This window comes from Dioscorea cayenensis, chromosome 21 (genome assembly GCF_009730915.1).
Source record: "Dioscorea cayenensis subsp. rotundata cultivar TDr96_F1 chromosome 21, TDr96_F1_v2_PseudoChromosome.rev07_lg8_w22 25.fasta, whole genome shotgun sequence".
NCBI lineage: Eukaryota > Viridiplantae > Streptophyta > Magnoliopsida > Dioscoreales > Dioscoreaceae > Dioscorea > Dioscorea cayenensis.
This window is the reverse complement of record NC_052491.1, coordinates 1,739,918-1,764,511: the sequence shown is the minus strand read 5'-3', so window position 1 is coordinate 1,764,511 and position 24,594 is coordinate 1,739,918. Positions and strand designations below refer to the sequence as shown.

Here is a 24,594-nt window from a genome sequence, read left to right as displayed (position 1 = left end):
CTATTCCCTCATCTTGGGGTAAAACCTTCATCACTCTCATTTCTAAAAAAGACCGTCCTCTAAGTGTTTCTGATTTTAGACCCATCTCTCTTTGCAATGTTAATTTCAAAATTATTTCCAAACTTTTGGCAAATCGAATGCAGCTTGTTCTCCCTAGCTTGATCGGTCGAGAGTAGGCTGGCTTTGTTTCCAATCGCTGCTCTTTTCGATAATATTATTGTTGTGCAAGAGATAGTTCATACTTTAGAAACTGATACCAAAAACCCCCCAAGGATGTTAATAAAACTTGACATTGAAAAAACTTATGACACAGTTAATTGGAATGCAATTCTTGCTGTTTTTGCCCGCATGAATTTTCCTGCACTCTGGATTTCTTGGATTTCTTCTTGTCTTCGCTCTTGTTCCTTTTCTCTTTTAATTAATGGCAATCCCTCACCCTGGTTCCCCGCGTCCAGGGGTGTCCGCCAGGGAGATCCTATTTCTTCTTATCTGTTCATTTTGGTTTCCCAGGTTCTCACCACCAATCTCAACCAAGGTCTTTTCTAGCGGCTTGATTCCTGGTTTTTTCCTGAGTCATAACCACAACTTTAACCACCACATGTTTGACGATGACTCAATTCTAGTCACTTTAGCCTCTAGGAAAGCTGCTAGGAGTATCAATCATTGCCTAGAGGTGTATCGCCACATTTCCGGGCAACGTCCTAATCTCCTTAAATCTCAAATTTTCTTTCGAACTTGGTGTAACAAACATGTCTCCTCCCGCATCTGCTCTATTCTCAATCTTACTCAAGCTTCCTTTCCATTTAGGTACCTTGGTATTTTAATATCTTACAAACGTTTAGGCCTCCTCCTTCAATCCCATGGTTGATAAAATCCGTCATCTATGTTCTAGATGGAGAAATTATAACCTTTCTCAAGCAGCTAAAACCACTTTAATTAACTCCACTATTTTCTCTATCCCCACCTACATCCTTTCAGTCTATCCCATTCCTGATGCCATTATCTCTGAAATTACCAGAATAGTGAGGGGATTTTTTTGGTGTAGAAACAACAATGGAAAGGGCTTCCATAACTTGAATTGGAAAATTGTCAATGAAGGTAAGGCTGAGGGGGGTCTTGGTATTAGAAATCTTTCTCTTGCTAAATACTCTCTGATGGCTAAACACTTTTTTTAATTATCTCAACAATGGGGAAGCTATTTGGGTGGATATCCTGCGTTTTAAATATGGTGACTTTAATTTCTGGAAGAATAATGCCCCTATCAAATGTTCCTGGTTTTTTCGCTATCTCACTAGGATTGCTGGCCGCATCAAACCCAATTGTCGTATCAATTCTGTTAATCCGGCCAGGACTTCATCCATTTGGGATCCATGGTGTTTTGAAATCCCCATTGCCCTCAAGCCCACCTTTATTAATATGGATATTGATGTTAATTTACTCAATATTTCTGATGTTATCATTGGTGATAGATGGAATGAGACTCAATTGCATCATGTTTTTGGTCATAATTTTAATGCTCAGGATCTTTCCTCTAGCAGTATTGATCCCAATTCCTGTAATCATTGGGTTTGGAATCCTATCACTAAACACCATAAAATTGCCGCCACTGTTTACAAGCATTTGAATCACAATCTTAATCAATCTGAATCTTGGTCTGGCTGGCAACTCCTTTGGAAATTGAATATTGCCCCTCTTGCTAAGCATTTCCTTTGGCTTTTATTCCATGGCCGTTTCTCTACTTCTAATTTTTATATCAACTGAGGCTGGGCCCTGATAATCCATGTGCTATGTGTGGCTTATTTCCTGAAACAATTGATCATCTATTCTGCCATTATAGTACTGCTAAACAGGTTTGGAATTATCTAAGTTTAAAGATCAACACACGTATTCATTTCCCTAATGGCTTTGCTGTGGGATCCTGGCTCACTGAAGGGAATTTTTCTAAGCATTGCATATCTGTCATTGCAGCATCCGCTTGGTTAATTTGGAAATCTCACTGTGCTGTTATTTTTCGTAATGCTCATATAAATACTCCTGTCATTGTCTGTAGAGCTCTTTCTCATGTTCAGGAACACACCGCTGGTCACCGGTGGCTGGCCGGTCAAAAACTTATCTTGCACAACTTCTCCAGCGCTGATGAGCTATTCTTATTGTCCCACTCCAGTTCTAATCCGGCTTCTTCGGTAAGTTCTGCAGGGTTTTTTCTCTCAAATGCTAATTTTGTTGTTTACCTTGCAGGTTGCTGTACTTTGGTCCAGTCGGATTCTGTTTTGGACAAGCTCTCCGCCCTTGCTGTCGCACTCCAATCAGTCTTGGATAACCAACTCAATATCAAGCATATTTTTATTAACACATCTGAAATTCTTAGCATTCTCAGGCATCCTGTTCCAGTCACCTTGTGGAGATTCAGCTCTCAGATCGCTCACATCCGATCACTCATTGATGAACTGAATTCTCCTACTATCCATTGTATTCCCAAAACTTGGATGCACCCCGACTGTCAACCTTGCCACTCATGGTGCCAGCTCATCTAATATTAATCTATTCCTTTTTGGTCGTGATCTCCCCCGCTGAGTTATGAAGTCCTTCTTTGGCTCTGGATTTAAGTTCTATTTGTATTAGTTTTTTTTTCTTAAGTTAATTGCTTTGCAGTTCTTTTGTATCTTTTGGTCTATTTTAATAAAATAGCCCTCGTGGTTCTTTTTCAAAAATAAAAACACAATGCCATTGTTCTCATGTGATCATCGTCACTGTCATGATATGTACTCTGGTGCTCTATACTATACCAGAGACCGGAAAGTTTACTTGAATCTGAGCTTGCCAATTTGATCAAAGGTTGGAAGACATTGCCTCCATGGCTTGGCTCGACTCGACTAGGCTGGACTTTGCCGAAGCTGCCAGCTCCAAGTGTGTTATTCGCCTCACGGAGTTCGGTACCAGCTAGGCAGTTTAAGGGTTGCTAATATGTAACTATTGATTCCATTGCAATGATCGATGGCTTGAGTCCAATGCGATATGCCTGAACTGCCACCGGATTTTGCCATGGTTCACCATTGTTATGTTGTGAACAGCATCGATGTAATGGTTGATCTTCAGGGAGGTTGCTAGCTGACTGAAAATTAGAAACTGAGTTAGATGAATGAATAGATGCACTTCATGCAAGTGCATACATATGTAACAAGCTAAATCAGGTAGTCTTTTTCTAATTCTGAAGAAAATGTTTGCTTATCATTTAACACAGCTCATACACAAGTATTCAGCAAGAATTTCACATTATATGTAATAATGTTTGTCTAAAGTTTACAAATCAGGAAGCACAAGTTCTGCAGCCAGAAACACTTGCATTGACTTGGAATCTAAGCAAACACTATCATAGTCGTATATAACTATATATCATCGATAAATGAAGAAGCTATTCAAAGTCTGTGAATATATCAGAGCTGAACTGCAGCAAAGAGCAGCATTCTCTAAAAGGCCAAGTTCATAGAAAACAATGGTCAAATGGAGGCTCATTTCAGCATATCAAAGAGTTTTGCTGCAACCTGTAGAAAAAAAAAAAAAAATTCAAGAATTGAACTTCACCAACTTAATGAACGAAATAAATTCAGTTGAAGTATATGCTTACACATTTATCAATACATGCCCAGTAATCAAAATATTGACCAGTGCAGTGCTTGTGCCCGGTTTTGTCATCCCTGATTCTCTTAGCACATTCCTGCAAATAGGGAATAGGGATATTTATTTCAGGCCTATGTGTGAGGCCAGTATTGGCATAGAAACAGATTTGCTGGTGTGATTTCCACTAAATAAATCAAAGTAATAAACTGGTATTAAGCAACAATTTATTATCAGTCACTTCTAAAAGAGAGCATCAATTCTGCAGTCAAGGAAGAACAGCATCAACACATGTTGTAAATTTGCAAGGTTCAACATAAAGTTCTTAATAAGTTTGCTTACACGAAGCTTTGTAAGAGATAAAAAGGATCACCAGGAAAAATGACTTGCCAGTTGACAAGAGAAGCTAAAAGATCGATGGAATCAACATCAGAACAATATGCAGCTTAATGGCTGAATATAATAAGTTCATGGTACAGGTACAAGATACTGGACTTTAAGGCAACAGGAAATACCATACCTGATATTGAAATAATGGTCTCACACACTTTGGCTTGCATTGCTCCTCAAGATACTTCTTTGGATCAACAGGTTCATCATCTTCCCTGATGGAAGAAACAAATCAACATTAACCATACGACTGGGGAAAAAGAGAGCACATAAGCATATTTCATTGTTTAAGAATGCTTAGTGTCCATCTACTCTCGATTGATAAATAGCTAGTACACGGCCAACATGAATTAGTTAATGTCTGGATTAGAAAAACTTAAACCAACTAAATTTGATCTACCCTTAATACAAAACAAGATATATACGCCTTGGACACCAGAGAGGCAAAGGGTATATCACTGAGGATGAAGGCAATAGCAAGTACATTGTGAGCTTGAGAGAATCTATTTGTTACATGGCAATTAGGCATGAATGTAGAGATGGTTTTCTTTAAAATCTAGCATATGCTAATATTCTCTCATGGGCTCAGAATAACAGTCCCATTGTCTAGCCAAAAGGAATATTTCCCCCTCATAACTCACATGATTTCAAGAAGCTTAACCAAAATCTAAGTGCACTATTCATAATTAAAAGGATTCATGCAACAAAAGGAAATCCACACAAACCATGAACTACAAACAATAAATAATCTTTACAGAATAAGCTTGAACCAACAGAATAAACCAAAAGTTCACAAAGGGACATCATGATATTAGAGCACAAAAAGTGAAATTAGGTGATTCCTAATTCTGAAAATATGACAACTTAGTTAAGAAACCCCATCAAGACAAAACTTTCAGTTCGTGGACAGGATGCACACTTGACAAGGCATAGATAAGATCTCTTACAATTAGTTTGGCAAACAGGCCCCAGTTCATGACCTTGATCTAGATTTCTTTTTCTCAGTTGAATCCACCGAAAAAAAGGAAGATTCCTAAACATCTGACATGGCTTAAGCATCTCCATACTTGGCAACTGAAAGAAAGTTACTCTTTGGCATGAAATAAAATTGAAAAAGGGAAGTAAATGTTGAAGGATGATCAAAGCTCTTCATGTAATGGTCCAGGTGGCAGCCAATGTGGAAAGTGAACGTTGAGAAGATGTTATCAGGTTTAGTTATGCGGTAGTTACTAATAGTTATATTGGTACTGTTTGATATATGTGTCTTTTGTCAAAGAGTAATGTTGTTTCATGTAAGCACCCTTTGTCAATGGGTGAAATTGATGTTAAAAATATCCATGAGTGTAATACAGTAATGTATCTGTTTACTGTTTTGTTTCATTTGCAATACAAGGTTTACATTATACAGAGAATTCCATTGTTCAATTTAACTTAATATAGTGGTATCAGAAAATCGGTTACAAAAGTTCAAGGCATCATGGCATCAAATGGCAATAGCATGAGTGTATCTCAACCAACACTCCTGGTGTTCAAAGGAGAAAGCTGCGATTTTTGGAGCATCAAGACAAGAACATTATTTAAATCTCAAGATTTATGGGATTTAGTGGAGCATGGTTATCAAGATCCAGATAAGGCAAGGTTGAAGGAGAACAAAGAAGAAAGATTCAAAGGTTCTATTCCTTATACAACAAGCAGTCCATGAAACCATTTTTTCAAGGATTGCAGCAGCAACAACTTCCAAACAAACATGGACAACTTTGCAAAAGGAAATCAAGCCTCTTCAAGGGTGATGGCTGTCAAACTTCAGACATTATGACAGGAATTTAAAACTATGAGCATGAAGCACAATGAGGCTGTGCAAGAGTTCATTTCCAGGATGATGGCAACCATTGATAAGACACTGGCATTTGGAGATAATATTACTGATCAAACGAGTCATTGCCAAGGTGTTAAGGGGTTTAACACATTGTTTTGATCATGTAGTTGCAGCTATTGAGGAGTCCAAGGATTTCACTTAATTGTCCATTGTTAAACTGAGCGGATCACTTCAAGCACATGAATTGAGGATGAACAAATCTGCAGAAAAATCAGAGGAGAAGGCTTGTCAAGCGAAGGCTGATGTATCCACTACAAAGTACCCTGCAAGGTTGGCACGAAAGGCCAAGGGAGAGGTTCCTATAGGGCCAAAATTGGTGGTAAATGTAGGAAGGACCACAGAGAAAAGGCAAGTCAATAATGATCAAAGAACTTACAAAAACAATGTACAATGTCAACACTTCAGGAAGTATGGGCATATTAAAGCAGACTGGCAGTATAAAGATAAGGCATGGTTGATAGACAGTGAGTGTTCTAATCATATGACTGGAAAAAGAGAATTTTTTAGGGAATTGGATGAATCGAAGAAACAAAAGGTGAAGTTGGATGATGATATAGAAATACAAGTGAAGGGAGAAGGGACTGTGGTTATCACAACATCACAAGGCAAGTCAAGCTACTGCACAAAGTTCACTATGTTCCTAATCTTGCATATAATTTATAAAGTGTTGGTCAACTAATACACAGTGGGTACTCACTCCTATTCTCAAATGGAGCATATGCTATATTAAAGATGCAGAGACTAGGCAACTAGTGACCAAGGTACAAATGACAGCAAATATAATGTTCCCACTTGATATCTCAAGAATGGAGAATTTTGGTTTGATCACAACTGAACAAAATTCATCCACATTATGACACTAAAGATACGGGCATCTCAGTGCAAAAGGATTAAAACTTCTCAGTTAGAAAGAGATAGTGCTTGGTCTACCTCAAACTGATCAACTTGGGGTATGTGAGGCTTGAATTTATGGGAAACAAAACCGGAGGGCTTTTCCAGACAGTGCAACTTGGTGAGCCTCAACACAATTCAAACTCATACATGCAGGCATATGTGGTCCTATGCAAACAACTTCTCTTGGAGGTAACAAGTATTATTTAATATTTATAGATGATTATATCTGAATGAGTTGGGTATATTTTATTAAATTAAAGTCCCAAGTCTTCGAATAATTTAGAAGATTCAAAGCTCTCATGAAGAAGGAATTGGAAGTAATAGCACCCTATACTCCGGAGCAAAACGGGGTTGCTGAGAGGAAGAACCAATCTGTGGTTGAAATGGCTAGAAAATTTTTGAGGGAGAAGGATCTTCCTAACTATTTATGGGCTGAGGCAGAAGCTACAACAATGCATTTACTGAATATTTCATCAACAAGAGCTGTGCAAGATATAACTCCTTTTGAAGCTTGGAAAGGTATAAAACCTAATGTGAGTTATTTAAGAGTCTTTGCCTGCATAGCATACTCTATGATTAACTTTCATAACAGACAAAAGTTAGATCATAAATCTGAAAAATGCATATTCATTGGGTATTCTAATGAGTCCAAAGCATACAAGTTATACAATCCAGTGACTGGGAGAGTTATAAATTAGTAGAGGAGTTATATTCAATGAGGGTGCAAAGCGGAGTAGGAATACTGAAGCAGAGACACTTGAGAAAATTTCAGTTGAGATTGCAGAAGATCCAGTACCTACATCAGCATCAAATGGTTCTAATATCTCAAATGAAAATGATGAAGCAACTATCTCAAGTGGCAGATCGTCACCAAGTAATAATTCAAATAAATCATTAAGCACAGCAAGCAGTCAATCCTAAAAAGAAGAAACTCCAGTATCAAAGGTCAGATCTTTAAAAGAATTATATGAATCCTGTTCTTATGATTTTACTGTTACAGATTCCCTTATGAAGAAGCTGCTACAAAGAGAGAATGGAAAGAAGCTATGAAAGAAGAAATCACAACAATTCAGAAAAACAAAACATGAGAACTTTATGATTTACCAAAAGGAAAGGAAACTATTGGCTTAAAATGGATATTTAAAACAAAGTTTCATGCAAATGGCACTATACAAAGGCACAAAGCTCCGTTAGTGGCAAAAGATTACTCATAGGTGCAAGGAGTGGACAATGAGTAATCATTCTCACCTGTTGCAAGGCTGAAAACAGTAGGAATTCTTCTTGCGCTAGTAGCACAACAACAATGGCCAATTTATCGACTCGATGTGAAGAGTGCTTTTCTAAATGGAGAGCTTCAAGCGGATGTGTTTGCTGATCAACCAGAGGGATTTTTCATTGAAGGGAATGAAGATAAAGTCTATAAACTAAGGAAGGCTTTATACGGTCTGAAACAAGCTTCAAGAGCTTGGTACAATAAAATAGACCATTATTTTATATAGCATGGGTTTGAACGAAGTGAAAACAAACCAACTTTAAACAAGAAGAAGGAGAAAGGAAGTAGTGATCAGTTACTGGCTTGTTTGTATGTAGATGACATCATTTATTTGGGATCCTCACAATCAGTAATTGATGAGTTTAAAGATGGGATGATGAACACTTTTGAAATGAGTGATCTGGGGCTAATGCACTATTTTCTCAGGCTGGAGGTAAGACAAGAGCACGATGGAATATTTGTTAATCAGAGGAAGTATGCAGAAGATCTTCTAAACAGACTTAACATGCAACAATGTAAGAAGACTCTAACTCCAATGAATACAAATGATAAAATGTAGGTGCAGGATGGCAGTGGGAATATAGATGCAAACCACAGAAGCTTAATTGGAGAAATGAATTATTAGGTCCATACTATACCAGATATTTAATTCTCTGTCAGTATGGTGTCAAATTATGAGCAATCCTACAAAGCTTCACTATGCTGTGGCCAAAAGAATTATGCGTTACATGCAGGATCGATTGATTTTGATCTCTGGTATGGAAGACTTCAATTAATTGGGTTTTCTGATGGTGATTAGGTAGAGTCATTGGATGATCAAATGAGCACTTTAGGGAGCATATTCATGCTGGGGTTCCAGTGCAATCACATAGAGTTCCAGGAAGCAAAAGATAACAACATTATCAACAATCGAGGCCGAGTATGTTGCAGCTACTTCATCAGCTTGCCGAGTAGTATAGTTAAGGAGATTGCTTGAAAAGTATGGGTCAAATTCAAGTTGAGGCAACTAAGATCTGCTGTGACAATCGATCAACAATTTCCATAACAAAAAATTCAACAAGGCATGGGAGAACCAAACACATGGATATACGATTCCATTTCATAAGAGGACTGGTTGCAGAAGAGAAGATCACACTAAACATTGTGGTACTGATAAACAAGTGGCTGACATATTCACAAAGCCACTTCCCATTTACAAATACAATTATTTCAGATCAATGTCAAGTGTTTGTAGGGTTGATTCAAGGGGGAGTGTTGAAGGATGATCAAAGCTCTTCATGTAATGGTCCATGTGGCAGCCAACGTGGAAAGTGAGCGTTGAAAAAACAGTTATCAGGTTTAGTTATGCTGTCAGTTACTAGTAGTTATATTAGTACTGTTTGATATGTGTCTTTTGTCAAAAAGTAGTGTTGTTTCATGTAAACATCCTTTGTCAATGGGTGTAGTTGATGTTATAAATATGCATAAGTGTAATGCAATAATGTATCTGTTCTCTGTTTTGTTTCATTTGCAATACAAGGTTTAAGTTATACAAAGAATTCCATTGTTCAATTTAACTTAGCAGTAAATTCCACCTAGTTAGTCCAGTAGTAAGCAGAGTCTTCTTCAAAGCAAAAGTTCTCAGTTTCAAATAATTATTTTTCCAATCTGCAAGAGATACAACACTAACACCAAGACCTGGAAATTGTGCATCAAAGAAAACATCATCAAGTAATTCCAATGATAAAATTGAAAGTCATTTAACCTAATGAACTACTATAGATCAAAGAAAAATTGCCCATAATGTTATGCAGAAATGTTAAGTCAAATATTATGGTTGATACTTATCACATCATGGCACACTTAACCCGGTGGCGGCATGGAAAGTCAAAAAGGAATGGCTAGAATGTAAAGCTGGTGAGCTATGCCTTACCTAAGGAAGGATTAATGATTAATTAGGATTTAATTTCTTTATAAATAGGCATGAAGGATGAAGCCTTCATTGCACCAAGTGAAAAAAAACAAGTGAGGGTGAAAGAAAGTGAAGGGGGAATTACTTTGAGATGTAATATTTTTATGTTGGTATACGAAAGAGTCCTAGGTATCTCCATATCATTAAAGAGATTGTAAGTTCACAAATATTTAGCCACCAAATAAAGTTATTTTATCTTCTCTATTGAAAGGCATTGGTTAATGCTCTTGAAACAATTTGTAATGGAAACATTGGCGACAAGATACAAGATTGAGAATTTAATAAGAGTAATTTCTCGTTGTGGAAATTGAAGATGAAGGTAATTCTGAGAAAGGATAATTGCTTAGCGGCTATCCATGAAAGGCTAGCTAAGGTCAAAGATGAAAAGTGGAATGAAATAGACGCGAACGCCATCGCAAAGTTTCACCTACCATTTGTTGATGGAGTTCTATGAAGCATAAAGGAGAAAAAGACGGCGAACGACATTTGGGATCACCTCACTAAGTTGTACAAGGCCAAGTCACTCCACAACAAGATTTTCCTTAAGAGGAACTCTATACTCTATGTATGACGGAATCCATTTCGGTGACAGAGCACCTAAACACATTGAATATTCTATTTTCCCAACTCACATCATTGGAACATAAAATAGAGTCAGGTGATGTGCGGAACTTCTACTCCAAAGCCTACCGGATTTGTATGATCAGCTCATCATCAACTTAACAAACAATGTCCCCCACGGACATTCTTGTCTTTGACAACATTGCAGCTGCTATTCTGGAGGAAAAGAGTCGACGCAAGAACAAGGAAGATAGGTTGGCAAGTTTGCAACAAGCAAAGGCCTTGACGGTGATGAGAGGAAGATCAACAGAGCGTAGCCCCAGTGGAAGCCACAATCATGGCAAATCAAAATCAAGGAGTAAGAAGACTTTAAGTGCAACCACTGTGGTAAGAAAAATTACCTAAAGAAGAATTGTTAGAATCTAAATAAGAAAAATTATAATCCTCAAGGAAATGTTGTGAACACTTCAGATGATGGAGATGGCATGGTGTGTGAAGCAGTAACAACAAGGAAAAAGATTTGCTGATGTACGGCTTCTCGATTTAGCAGCCACTTTTCACATGACCTCCCGAAGAGAATAGTTCCATCACTATGAATCAATCTCTAGGGGATTTTATATATCTATAATGATTAAGCTCTGAAGATTGTTGGTATTGGCACAATCAAGTTGGAGATGTATTATGGCACGACTCAGATCATACAAGAAGTCCAGCATGTGGAGGGCTTGGAGAATAATTTGTTGTCTATAGGACAACTCGATGACTTTGGTTGCAAAATTGAAGTCCAAAACAAGATCATAAAGATAATTCGAGGTGCGCTTGCATATATGAAAGGAGACAAGATAGTTGCAAATTTATATATGCTGAAAGGAGAAGCTTTGTAAGAAGGCGACCTTCAATTACCATAAGTAGTCCAAGTTAATGATTTGCAATGACATGACACAAGAAACTTGGACATATGTCAGAGCAAGGAATGAAGATTCTTGCAAAGAAAAATCTACTTCTAGGTCTCACAATGGTAACACTACTCTTTTGTGAGCATTGCATTGTAAGCAAGTAACATCGTCTAAAATTTAACATATCTAATTTTAGAAGCATAGTAATTCTAAAATTGGTTCTCTCTGATATGTGGCAAGCACCAGTTATATCCCTACAAGGAGCAAATTATTTTGTATCATTTATTGATGACTATTTTAGAAGATGTTTAGTGTATGCTATGAAGGGGAAGGCAGATGTGTTTCAAGTCTTCAAGTTTTACATAGCGCGGGTGGAACTTGAATTTGGCGAGCAAATAAAATGTGTGACGACAAATAATGGAGGAGAATACATTGGCAAAGTATTTGATGAATTTTGCAAGCTAGAAGGCATCAAAAGGTAGTTCACTATAGCATACGCTCCTCAAAAGAATGGGTGACAGTGGATGAACATGACTATGTTGGAATAAACAAGAGTGATAATGGGAGTTGCAAGCCAAGAAAAGAAATTTTGGGTAGTAGTCAATACAGCCTGTCATGTGGTAAATCGGGCTCCATCAACTGCAAATCGAGTTAAAGACACTGACGGAGTTTGGACTGCTAAGTTAATTAACTATTCAAACTGTCATATATTTGGAAGTTCTATGTATATGATGTATATTATCCAAGAAACTATAAAGATGGATCTAAATCTAAGAAATGTATATTTTTGGAATATACTGAAGGCATAAAGGGATATCACATGTGGGATCCCACTACATACAAGGTTGTCATCAGCAATGGTGTTATCCTCATAGAAGACAAAGAATAAGAGCAAGGAGAAGGTAATAACACTTCAAAATAGAACATAAAGACTACATCAATACCGTTGAAGAAGGAGGTTCAAGCTGCACCAAAGTACGAGGTACAAGAGTTAGCTAAATCTGAAGTTCCAAGAGTTTGACGGTCAACTCGTACAAGAAAGACACAAAGTTAGTATTCTGATTATATTATGGAGGGTAATATTGCATATTGTCTTCTAATTGAGGATGAAGAGACATTAATTCTCCAAGAAGCACTATATATTTCAGATGTATCTAAATGGATGACAACAATGCAAGAAAAAAATTAAAGCTTTTCGTAAAAATAGGACATTGGCACTGGTGTCACTATCGCCAGATATGAAGCTCATTGACAACAAATGTGTACAAGATCAAGCGTAATTGTGATGATCAAGTGGATCAATACTATACTAGATTGGTAGTGAAAGGATACTGCTTAAAAAGAAGGGATCGACTATAATGAAATATTTTCACCCGTGGTTCAATTCATGATAGTCTGAGTAGTCCTCTTAACGTGTACCACATTTGGCTTGCATCTTGAGAAGTTAGATGTAAAAACTGCATTTTTTTCATGGAGACCTTGAAGAGATTTATATGCTCCAACCAAAAAGATTTGAAGAACAAGGTAAGCAGAACTTGGTTTATGAGTTAAACAAATCTTAGTACGGTCTAAAATAAACGCCAAGATGTTGGTACAAAGGATTTGATTTTTTAATCATAAGCCTTGGATAATGTTTAAAGGCAAAAAGATTACCTAAGGCGTTTTGCTTTAGTGAGGCGAGGTGTAAGCCTCAAGGAAGTTTGAGGCGTAAGCCTCACCTTAAACTAAAAAAAATTACATATAATAAAGTAAAAAAATAAACTAAATAGTAAATAACAAATAGTCATAAAATTCATAATAAAAGGATTAGTTGTCTTTAATTTTTCATGGTTTTTAATTTAAACTTCATACTTGATAGTTCATTCTAATTTCTAAGAAATTATCTTGTACTTGCCCATTTGCCCCAAAAAAACATAGACACCATCATCATTCATTAATCACTATCACTAGCAAAATTTCCAATAAAATCATAGTCTTCATGTTCAACATCAACATCATCATCCAATTTGGATTATTCTTCATCCACTAATGGCATTGGCCTTTTTCCGTTACCTAGATTGAGGTTATCCTTGATAATAGTTGGATAATTGATTGAGGCTTTGACACATAAATATATTTTTTTAAATATATATATCAATTTGTTTAGTAAAAAAAGTTAAGGAGTCAATTGAAAAAAAAAACTCCAAAGATTATTTAAATGTATTTGAGATTTATCCAATTAATTTTAAAAATCTAAAGACTTATTGATTTCAAATTTTTATTTAGATTATTGATTTCAATTTTAAATGATTAGTTGGTTGTTTATAGATAGATTAATAAGAATATCAATAAAATTTAACTTTTGTGTTTGTTAAGCATTGATAAAATTTAAAAAATTAATATCAAATTAATTAAAATTTTTTTTTATTTGTACTCTATCTAACTCAAACAAACTTTAATATATATATATATATATATATATATATCTATGATTCTATATATATTACTATATAAGTTAGTATATAAGTATATATACTAATTTGTTAATGTGTATGTATATATATATATATATATATAGTATACAATAAGGGAGAAATAATTAGGCCTGGGTGAGACGCAAGCCTCTTGCGCCTCAAGGCGATGCACCTCACCCAAAAGAGGCGCGAGATCCATTCATTGCATGGGAGGTGTATGCCTCAAGGTGAAATTCTACCGCCTCGCCTTGAGATATGCCTCAAACGTTTTTTTAAACACTGGGTTTAGATACAACAGATTCAATGCAAACCCTTGTATATATGTTGAAAGGTTTAGAGAAGAAGATTTTCTCTTCTTATTGATGAATGTTAATGACATGTTGGTAGCAGACCCTAACAAAGATTGTATCTAGGAGTTGAAGGCACAATTGGCTATGGAATTTGAAATGAAGGACTTGGGAACAACAAACAAGTATCTAGGGATGCAAATTCATCGAGATAGAAATAATAAGATTTGGCTTTCTTAGAAGAATCATCTAAAGAAAATCTTGTGGTGCTTCAACGTTCAAGACTATAACCCATTAGAGTTCAATACCACTTCCTCGTGAGAAAATAGAAGAAGGAAAATTCATACCAAGGACAATCTAGCAGATTTCATGACAAAAGCAATCAACGCTAATAGATTCAAATGGTGTCAATCCTTATGTGGTTTGTTAGAAACGTAAGCAAGATCAAGTGACAAGAAAAAAAGAATGGTGTGAAGATCTTATTGAATTTCAATCACATTTTCATGTGGGAGAAATGTTAAGTCAAATATTGTGGTTGATACTTATCACATGGTGGCTCAGTAACCGCAGTGGTGGCATGGAAAGTCAAAAAAGCATGACTAGAATGTATGCCTTACCTAATTAAGGATTAGTGATTAATTAGAATTTAATCTCTTTCTATCTTTGCCTATAAATAAGCATGAAGGATGAAACCTCCATTGCACCAAGTGAAAAAGAAGGGAGTGAGGGTGAGAGAAAGTGGAAAAAAGAAGTATTTTATGAGGTAATATTTTTCTCTTGGTATAGGAGAGAGGATTAGGTTTCTCCTTATTATTAGGGAGATTATAAGTTCACAAATATTTTCCCACTAGTAAAATTATTCTACCTTTGCTTGTGATTTTTATCCTAATTTATTTAAGGATTTTCCTCACAAAATCTGTGTCTTTTATCTTTATTATTAATTTTCAATTTTTTTTCTGCGACCCTGTACAATTTGGTCCTATATTTTCATAACAAGCCAAAATCTCAACTTTCCAATATCAATAAGTACTACCGGTAAAATAAATAAATAAATAAATAAATAAATAAATAAATAACATAGAGATCAATGATAAACCAAAATAAATAAATAAATAACATAGAGATCAATTATAAACCAAAATACGCACATTGATTCCGAAGCTGAAATCCACTCAACGCCTTCCCCTGCGTAAAATAAACCAATTCAAAAGCATTCAAGAAATAAACCAAGATAAAAATCAAGACCCCAGCATTAGAAAAAACTCAAAGCTCTCACCTTGGATCAAGAATGGCGCCCTGAGGGATGTCAAGCAGAGAACTTTTTCTTTGAGAAATGAAGAGCGAGAGCGAGAGCGAGAGAGAGAGAAAAGGAAATATGAATGGAAGAGACTGGAAATTTTACTTTAGTTGATCCTCCGGAACGGTTTAAGCAAAAGGTCCTCCAGCGAATAACGGGCTTGGGCTGACTTTGCGGGTTCGGGTAAACGGGTTAGGAACCTTCTAGAGCTCCTCGGATCCGCCAGCGGGCAATGGCTGGCATCAAACGCACGTCTTGAGTTTGCTGACATGGCATGGGCCCCACCCTGCAGACAACAGTGACCTTTGACCTTTGATCCTACGGTTGGCACCTCCTCATTGTCCATCCAACGGCTATCCTTCGCTGATTGATGTCCGGGTCCAGCTCACGATGACACCACACCGCCACTTTTAACTTCAAAACATTATTAAAATAATGATCCAATGAAATGCCGCCACGTCTGCAACAAGACTGATACTCTGATTAGCTGTTGCAATGCAAACAGCGTGTACTATGTTCTGGTCATCTCCACCGTCGGAGATACATTAAGATTCGTACGAATGTTAATTTGACGGATGTGATGAATTTAAAAGCGTTCATCCTGGTTGGATTGAAACAGCGAGCTCGGTTTCAACGGGAGGGGTGATGCTCATAAAGAGGCGAGTCTCCTGAGCTTCGTCTCGGACCTCTCATCGCTCGCCGACGTTTCTCCGACGATTCGGAGGCTGAGCTTTTGGCTGTCGGAGTGTGTCCCTCGATAAGGTTTGCTTCTGATCTTTGGAAATCTCTTCTGTTTTTCTTTTCTTCGTTAGTATGTTGTTTTGTGGTTGACTTTCGATTTCTATTGTTGTTTTTGGAATCAATGCTGTGGTTTTATGTTGATTTGGTTGTGTGGATTCATTGATCTTGAGGGGATCGTTTGATTTTGTGCAAATAGCAATTTTTTTTGGGGTGTCATAGCTATTTGAATGAAAATCTTAACATGGATTTGATCTTTGGGGGTTCTGGATCTTGGCTTTTGTGGCATCTGTTGGATTGACGGTGTGAGTGGTGTTTGATCTGAGAAAAAAAGTTTCATTTTGTGATGAGTTGGTTTGTGAAGCGTGTTTGTTCGAAGTTCTTCCATATTGAGGGATTGTTCTTCATGCTGATGAAGTTATTCTGATTCTACGTAAATGGTACGGGTTAGATCTTTTGTTGTGTTGAGGAATATGCTTATCAGTATTGTTCTGAATGGGAAGTGGGCTTTTGATTGAGATCTTTCGAGATTTGACCTATAAGAGATAAAATATAATACTTTACATATTGTGTCTTTTCATTCTAAAGCAATTGACATGCTGATTAGGTTGATTTGCATCCTTTAAATGCTTTAAAGCCAGGATCTTTGACATAGACCGAGCACAGAACTCGTGACATATGTCAATAGTCTTTGCCTTGCATGTGTCTCCACTTTTATTGCTCTTCATTTGATATTTTAGTTGTTCCATGTCAAATTTATAATATAAAGATTGGCGATGTCACCTACAAATGAGGCTCTGGTAGTTTAGATTGTTGATGTTGATGAGTTATCATTTGGTGTTTCTTCTTATAGATACAAAAAACAATGGCTGACGTTGACGATATCCAGCCCCTTGTTTGCGACAATGGTACTGGAATGGTTAAGGTATGGCCTCATTGTCTAAGCTGCAAATCCATTTTTTTTCCCTTTTCTATGGATTTCCAAATTGACGCTTATTCCTGTTTGTCATATAGGCTGGCTTTGCCGGTGATGATGCACCAAGGGCTGTATTTCCCAGTATTGTAGGGCGACCTCGCCACACTGGTGTCATGGTTGGTATGGGCCAAAAGGATGCTTATGTGGGTGATGAAGCACAGTCAAAAAGAGGTATCCTCACCTTAAAGTACCCAATCGAGCATGGAATTGTGAGCAATTGGGATGACATGGAGAAAATCTGGCACCACACCTTTTACAATGAGCTCCGAGTTGCCCCTGAGGAGCATCCTGTTCTGCTTACTGAAGCCCCACTTAACCCCAAAGCAAACAGAGAAAAGATGACCCAGATTATGTTTGAGACCTTTAATGTGCCAGCTATGTATGTTGCTATTCAGGCCGTGCTTTCCCTGTATGCTAGTGGTCGTACAACTGGTCGGTATCTTATTTATATTTGTTCAATGAAGCCTTTTGACTTTGTTGCTATGTGTCTACTAAATTGGTCCTATATCCTTTGTCAACAGGTATTGTGCTTGATTCTGGTGATGGTGTGAGCCATACAGTCCCCATATATGAGGGATATGCCCTTCCACATGCCATCCTTCGTCTTGATCTCGCAGGGCGTGATCTCACTGATGCTTTGATGAAAATTCTGACTGAGAGGGGCTATTCCTTCACTACCACTGCTGAACGGGAAATTGTCAGGGATATAAAAGAAAAACTTGCCTATGTGGCCCTTGATTATGAACAGGAGCTGGAAACTGCCAAGGGCAGCTCATCTTTGGAGAAGACTTATGAGCTTCCTGATGGGCAGGTAATCACTATTGGTGCGGAGAGGTTCCGTTGCCCTGAGGTTCTCTTCCAGCCGTCTCTAATTGGAATGGAAGCTGCTGGTATCCATGAGACCACCTACAACTCCATCATGAAGTGTGATGTGGATATCAGAAAGGACTTATATGGCAACATTGTGCTTAGTGGTGGCACTACGATGTTCCCTGGCATTGGTGATCGTATGAGCAAGGAGATCAGTGCCCTTGCCCCGAGCAGCATGAAGATCAAGGTGGTGGCTCCACCTGAACGGAAATACAGTGTCTGGATTGGAGGATCCATTCTTGCCTCCCTAAGTACTTTCCAGCAGGTAAATTCCTTGATACAGTCTCATCTTTGCTGGAACGCAAATGCTGATTTCATTTTGATAGTTCTTCTCATTATATTTTCCTTAGTTCTTATAGCTGATTCCCTTGTCCTTTGGTGCAGATGTGGATTTCCAAGGATGAGTATGAAGAATCAGGTCCTTCAATTGTTCACAGGAAGTGTTTTTAAATTCGATTTCTTGAGGGAGCTACTACCGCTTTATTCAGCAAGTATTATTATTGCTATTTTTTGCATCTAAACTGTGTAAGTTGGTTTGGTGATTGTTTCTGCTTTGCAAAGATTGTGTCAGAAATGTATGTGACTAGGCCTTACTGGTATTTGAAGTTGCTCAAAAGGGGGAAAAAAAGGAAAAATCAAAAATAAAAATAAACAGTTGATTATTCTTGTATTCATTTGGACAAGCCATGTATCAAGTATGTATTTAAGGATTTTATTTGGTCTGTACTGGAGAATGATTTATTTCCTTATTGTTCTTAGGATCATCATCTAGCAGTGCTCTTCCCGGATTGATTGTGAATGTATTCATCTATGTTTGTGTTCAGGCAACTCATACTTGCTATTATATTGAAGCGAGTTAGCAGATGCCCACATTCTCATTTCAGTGGGTTCCTCAAGCACAGGCTTGTAAACGGTTTATGGCATACGTTTAGGTTCAGAGCTATGAATGTTAATTGATTAAGCTGGAAGCAGTTTGTGGTTAGTAAAAGTTTGAACTCGGATTGAATTTTTAAGGTTTTTTTTCCTGAGTTCAAGTTTAGAATTTTAGCTCAAAATTATGATTTTTATATAATGGACATGTTTGATTGTATTCTAACAAAAGTTTGAAATTGACAATCAGGTGCCTAATATGACGGGAATGATTTACATAGTAGAACTCACATAGTTGGAACTAAACTGATGGTTTGTTGTTGTTGCATATTTATAATGAGTATTGTTATTGTATTATAATTTTATATTAAACATATGATATAATTTATATTGTTTATGATTAAAAATAAAAATCAAGATTTAATTGAGGTTTTAGTTTTAACTTAATCAAGTACTTGAACTTGAGTTTTTAAAAATAGATTGATTCAATTTTTAAATTGAATTGAATTGTATGGTTTGAGTTTTCAAAATTAAAAATGAAATGGGTTTTCTTGTAAAAAAAAAATTAACTGGTTTTGTTAGAACCTAGTTTTTCGGAGCACATACTGTAGCAATCCGTTACTGTAGCGACCCCATTTCTCTAGAAAATTGTTACTATAGCAATCCGAGAGTTTGTTTAAAACTTCAACCTTTTGCCTCCTCCAACTCCATCTCACATCCATGAATTGCAAACCCTAGCCCTATGATCTTTTCTCCATCCTTGGCTGTTGATGATTATAAGTAAGTGAATATTAGGTTTTCCTTAAATTTTTTTTTGTTTTGAGCAATTGTTGATCCTAACCCTAGATCTGGTCTCCATGTTTTTTCCTCTTTTTGTTTCTTCTTAGATCCTTTTGAAGTAGGGGGAAAGAAGAGATTTCAGGTGAGTGGGCTAACTGAATTTTTTCTTGATCTATTTTGACTCTTATATATTGTATTTGCTTGATTTGGTATCGATTTGATTTGATTATGTTGGAACTTTGGTTGTAGTTTGATGGAGTATCATAATATGTTCAAATGAGAGATTTCCATGAATCTAATTGGTGATATTATTTGAAGTTCAAAGCTTTATATGTATTTTTGACTTATCATTTTTCTTTATTTGGCAAAAACTCATTTGTTGAGGAACACTGCTTGATGAATGATGTATGTAAAATGGTTATATTCTTGACTTATGTGGAATTTATGAGATGGAATTTGGGTTGATGCACACAAGATGTTTGCTAAATTACCTCTAAAAGGAATTGGCTTCAAATCAAGATGTAGGGAAATGTGGAGATACTCATGTCATTGAATGTATTGAATTAGTAGAATGGAAGAATTTTGGGAAGATAAGATTTTATATTGTATATGTTGTATATGGGCATAGAACTGGGTATGCTAATCTAGAGGTTTGTTTGATGCCCGTAAAAGTGTTCGATGAAATGTAATTTATGATTTATTTGACATCCAAGGTTTTATTATGTGTATATTTTTATTGGCTCTTTATTAATTTACTTACTATAAGTTCACTTTGTTCACTCTATACTTAAAAGCTTAAAACCTTTGGGAGTTATATTTATTGTTATCTATGCCAAGATGATTATGTAGATCTCATGGATTAGATGGAGAGAATGGTTGATTAGGGTGGAAGCGAATGCTAGAGGATAGGTGTATGTAAATCGGTCATGAATGGTTATGTTGGAACTCATATGTAAATTTTTGAATGATGCATGCCAAGTGTTTGACATAATGCTTTGAGAATTAATTGTAAGCAATGACCATATGATTGTGAGATGGGTGGTGAAAATGATGTCATTATTGAAGTGAAGGTGTTGCCTACCCTTCTCTCGACCAAAATGACCCTTCATACCTCCAGACTAGGCCCTTGTGCACCTTGGTAAATCTCTAGCTTTGGTGTTGAAGGAACCTTACCATCACCAAGTCTCCTTCTTCAAACTCTACATGTCTCCTCTTTCGTGTCCGCTCACTTCTTCATCTTTTTTAGAGGCTTTGGCTAAGTAAGCCTTTGCCATGTCGGCCTTTTCTTGCCACCCCTTGGCAAACTTGAAGGTGGCCGAACTAGGGCTCTTGTAGTCACTCGCCAAAATATGTCGGTTGTTTCCCGGTGGCTATCTCAAACACGCTTTGGCCCCTAAAGACTCACTCTTTTGGAGGTTGTAAGAAAATTGGGCCATGTCAAGAAATCTCACCCAATCTTGTCGTTAGTACTCACATAATGCCATAGGTAGAGCTCCACCAAGGTGTTCACCCTTTTGGTTTGGCCGTCGGTTTGACGATGGAAACTTGTAGAGAGGTTGAGTTCCACCCCCATAAGCTTGAAGAGTTCAGTCCAATACCGCCCTGTGAACCTTGTGTCGAGGTCACTTATGATGTTTCTTGGGATGCCCCAATACTTGGCTACATGTTTGAGTAACAATCTTGTGGCATCCTCGGAATTGAACTTTGCGGGTATAGGGATGAAGACCCCATACTTGCTAAACCGGTCCTCGACCACTCATGATGTTGCTACATCCTTCAGACTTCGGCAAGTATACGATAAAGTTCATGGAAATGCTTTCCCATGGTCTCTCTGGAGTAGGAAGAGGTTGGAGAAGCCCGGGGTGTGGCCTTGCTCTACCTTATCTTGTTGGCACACAAAGACAAGTCTCCACATACAACTCAATGTCATCTCGCATGTGAAGCCAATAGTAGGCCCTCTCGATGAGTGCTTGGGTGCGTTGGGCTCCCAGATTCCCTGCCCAAAGTGAATCATGACACTCCTTCATAATTTCTTCCATAGCCCTTGCCTCTTAGGCATATAAAGCCGGCCTTCCATGGCCACAAAAGCCCTATCTCTCACCCAAAATTGGCGAGTCTTGCCTCCACTTGCAGTCTCAAAGATGTTCTTGGCTTGGGGATCATGTTGCAAGCCTTCTTGGATGCGGCTTGCCAAAGGAAAAGCCAGGAAGAAATGGAGGCGAGCTCCGTCCTGCTACTTAGCGTGTCCACTCATGAAATTTGTCTTACTGGGCTTATACTCCATCATGAAGTCAAACTCAGCTAGGAACATTTGCCATCTTGCTTTGCTTTGGTGTCAACTTCTTTTGGGTAAAGAAGTAGCTTGTGGCAATGTTGTCCACCTTCACATTGAACTTGGACCCCAAAAACATAATGTCTCCAAGTTCTAAGGTAATGTACCACGGCCGTCATCTCCTTCTTTTGGATAGTGTACTTTCTCTCCGTATCATTGAGCTTGCAGCTTTCAAAGGCAATAGGATGTTCCTCCTGCATCAGTACACCACCAATGGCAAAGTCAGAAGCATCGGTTTGTACCTTAAATGGTTTGCTATGGTTTGAAAGTGCGAGTACGGGTTCCTCCATCACGGCTTGCTTCAACATCACAAATGCATCATGGCATGCCATGTTCCACTCCCATGCCTTGTTCTTCTTGAGTAGGTTGGCGAGTGGGGAAGCAATGGAAGAATGTCCCCGGATGAACTTGCGGCAGTAGTTCACAAAACCAAGGAAACTCCGTAGTTTGGTGGCTCTCTTTGGTGCCTCCTAAGACTCAATGGTTTGGATCTTGGCCTTGTTCATCTTGATCCTTCCATGTCCGACTACATGTCCCAAAAATGAGACCTCTAGCTTTACAAACTCACACTTTTCTTTCTTTACAAATAATTCAATGCCCCTTAAAACTTGAAGAACTTGTTGTAGGTGTTGAATGTGTCCGTTCAAGGTCTTACTATAGACTACTGTATCATCCAAGTACACTACCACAAATTTATCCAAGAAGGTATGAAAAACATGGTTCATCAAAGTGCAAAATGCAGTCAAGGCATTGGTTAGCTCGTAAGGCATAACAAGGAATTCATAGAAACCATACCTTGTTACGCATGTGGTCTTTGGCACATCATCCTCCGTAATTCTTACTTTGTAATACCTGGACCTTAGATTAAGCTTGGCGAACCATCTAGCTTCTCCAAACCTATTAAACAAGTCTCCGATGATGGGAATTGGATACTTGTTCTTTATCGTTAGCTTGTTAAGAACCTAGTAGTTAATGCACATGCTTAAATACTCATCATGCTTCCTTTGAAAAAGGACGGGGGAGCGTATGGTGCCTTTGAGGTTCCAATGTGGCCGGCATCAAGCAACTCCTTCAATTGTTTACGTAACGTTTTCAAGTTCAGGATGGTGCCATCTGGTAAGGGATGGCGGGCGGCTGTGTTGAGCCATGTCCAAGCTCAATCTTGTAGTTTACCTGGGTGGGAGCTTCTTTAGCAACTTAGGTGACATGACATCCTTTGAACTCTTTTAAGGATGGATGTGATCTCTTTTGGTACTTCACAAGAGATTTCTTCGGCTTCCTCCTTGAGTAAGTCGAGGAAGGTGGTGCAAGACTTCTTAAGTCCCTTTTGGAGTTGCACGGCCGAGATTTGTTTGGTTTGAAGGCTTACCTACCTTGCTAAAGGTATCATGCTTGGGCTTCCTTCTTCAACAATGCTCATGGTGTTGGCGAAGGGAATCAACTCCACCTTGACACTATCCATGAAGTCCATCCCAAGGACCATAGGGTAGTCATCCATTAGCACGATGGAGAATTCGATTTGGCTCCTCCATTCTCCTAGGTGCACCTCCACGCCATGTGCCACTCTGAATATGGACTTGGCTTCAGAGTTGATGGCCTTGAGCCATAACACTATGTTTGAGGTACCGTTGACAACTAAGGCCTTCACAACTTGGCCTTTCACCTTGGATTCAACAAATAAATGCCCCTTCTTCTCGGCTTTGGTCTCAACCTTGGCCTTGATGTCGTCTAATATTTGCAAAGATCCCATCTTTTTCTCCTTTTGGGCTTGGCTTCCAGTAACACTTACCAAGAATATTGTTTCAAAAATGTCACAATAAGCATTTTTTGTTGTAGTGTGTGCTATACAAACTAAGGAGTACTACAAAATAGAGATAGTAATATGGTCGAACCAAATAAGCATTAGGGTCATAATATGACTAAACCCAATCTTACATTGCATCACACTTCAACAACGATGAGTAAGCATGATTTTGTCTACAATAGTTTAGGACTAATAAATTGGAATAATAACTTAGTGTAAACAACTTGTGATCCAAAACTTTTTATTTTCAATAGTTTGAGAAATATCTAGAATATATCTACAACCATCTTTTTCATGACATTTTATAGAAATATTATATGAATTATTATAAATTATTTTTTTGGTAGATTATGGAGTGTAATTTATAAGTGGCTTAAAGTTTGTTAAACACTATATAGATAGATAATCTCAAAAGTAACAACTTTGTTATTGGAGGCAAGGATAAAAAATAACTCTATTTGACAGGATAATTCAGACAATCACCATGAACCAAATGAAAACAAGAGAACAACTCTTTTTTTCTAAAAAAAAACATAACTCTAAAAACAACACATATATACATCTAATAAACTTCAGTAATTAAAAAGAAATAGGTTAGCTGAGTCATGTTGATATGTGTCGGGATCCAATCAACCGGACCGCTTAACTAGATTTGTGCCTCGAACTTAAACCATTTCCATGATCTTTAAATCCCGTCCGTCCTTCACAAACACAATCCATGCTTTCTCTTT

At 37.6% G+C, this 24,594-nt stretch overlaps 2 protein-coding genes across 2 annotated transcripts; one reads left to right on the top strand and one right to left on the bottom strand.

Moving 5' to 3' along the window:
• Positions 1 to 3,209: 3,209 nt before the first annotated feature.
• Positions 3,210 to 15,597, bottom strand: LOC120252541 (cytochrome b-c1 complex subunit 6-like). The gene is made up of 5 exons (XM_039260720.1): positions 15,473 to 15,597; positions 15,345 to 15,381; positions 4,136 to 4,220; positions 3,626 to 3,715; positions 3,210 to 3,542 (listed from the first exon to the last, which is right to left on the bottom strand). Coding segments are annotated over exons 2-5 (210 nt in total). The 5' UTR covers positions 15,347 to 15,381; positions 15,473 to 15,597; the 3' UTR covers positions 3,210 to 3,509.
• A 513-nt stretch (positions 15,598 to 16,110) lies between these two features.
• LOC120252531 (actin-7) lies at positions 16,111 to 18,844 on the top strand. The gene is made up of 5 exons (XM_039260702.1): positions 16,111 to 16,255; positions 17,085 to 17,156; positions 17,246 to 17,639; positions 17,729 to 18,342; positions 18,462 to 18,844. The coding sequence occupies exons 2-5, from the start codon at positions 17,097 to 17,099 to the stop codon at positions 18,525 to 18,527; spliced, it is 1,134 nt and encodes a 377-aa protein (XP_039116636.1). The 5' UTR covers positions 16,111 to 16,255; positions 17,085 to 17,096; the 3' UTR covers positions 18,528 to 18,844.
• Positions 18,845 to 24,594: the final 5,750 nt, after the last annotated feature.

Excerpts from the sequence above, each read along its gene's own strand:
- LOC120252541 (XM_039260720.1), bottom strand. Across the intron at positions 3,716-4,135 it reads GACCATTATTTCAATATCAG|GAATGTGCTAAGAGAATCAG; the intron begins GTATGGTATTTC and ends CCCTATTTGCAG. Across the intron at positions 3,543-3,625 it reads GGGCATGTATTGATAAATGT|GTTGCAGCAAAACTCTTTGA; the intron begins GTAAGCATATAC and ends TTTTTTCTACAG.
- LOC120252531 (XM_039260702.1), top strand. The coding sequence starts at position 17,097 with ATGGCTGACGTTGACGATATCCAGCCCCTTGTTTGCGACAATGGTACT. Across the intron at positions 17,157-17,245 it reads ATGGTACTGGAATGGTTAAG|GCTGGCTTTGCCGGTGATGA; the intron begins GTATGGCCTCAT and ends TTTGTCATATAG. Across the intron at positions 17,640-17,728 it reads TGCTAGTGGTCGTACAACTG|GTATTGTGCTTGATTCTGGT; the intron begins GTCGGTATCTTA and ends CTTTGTCAACAG.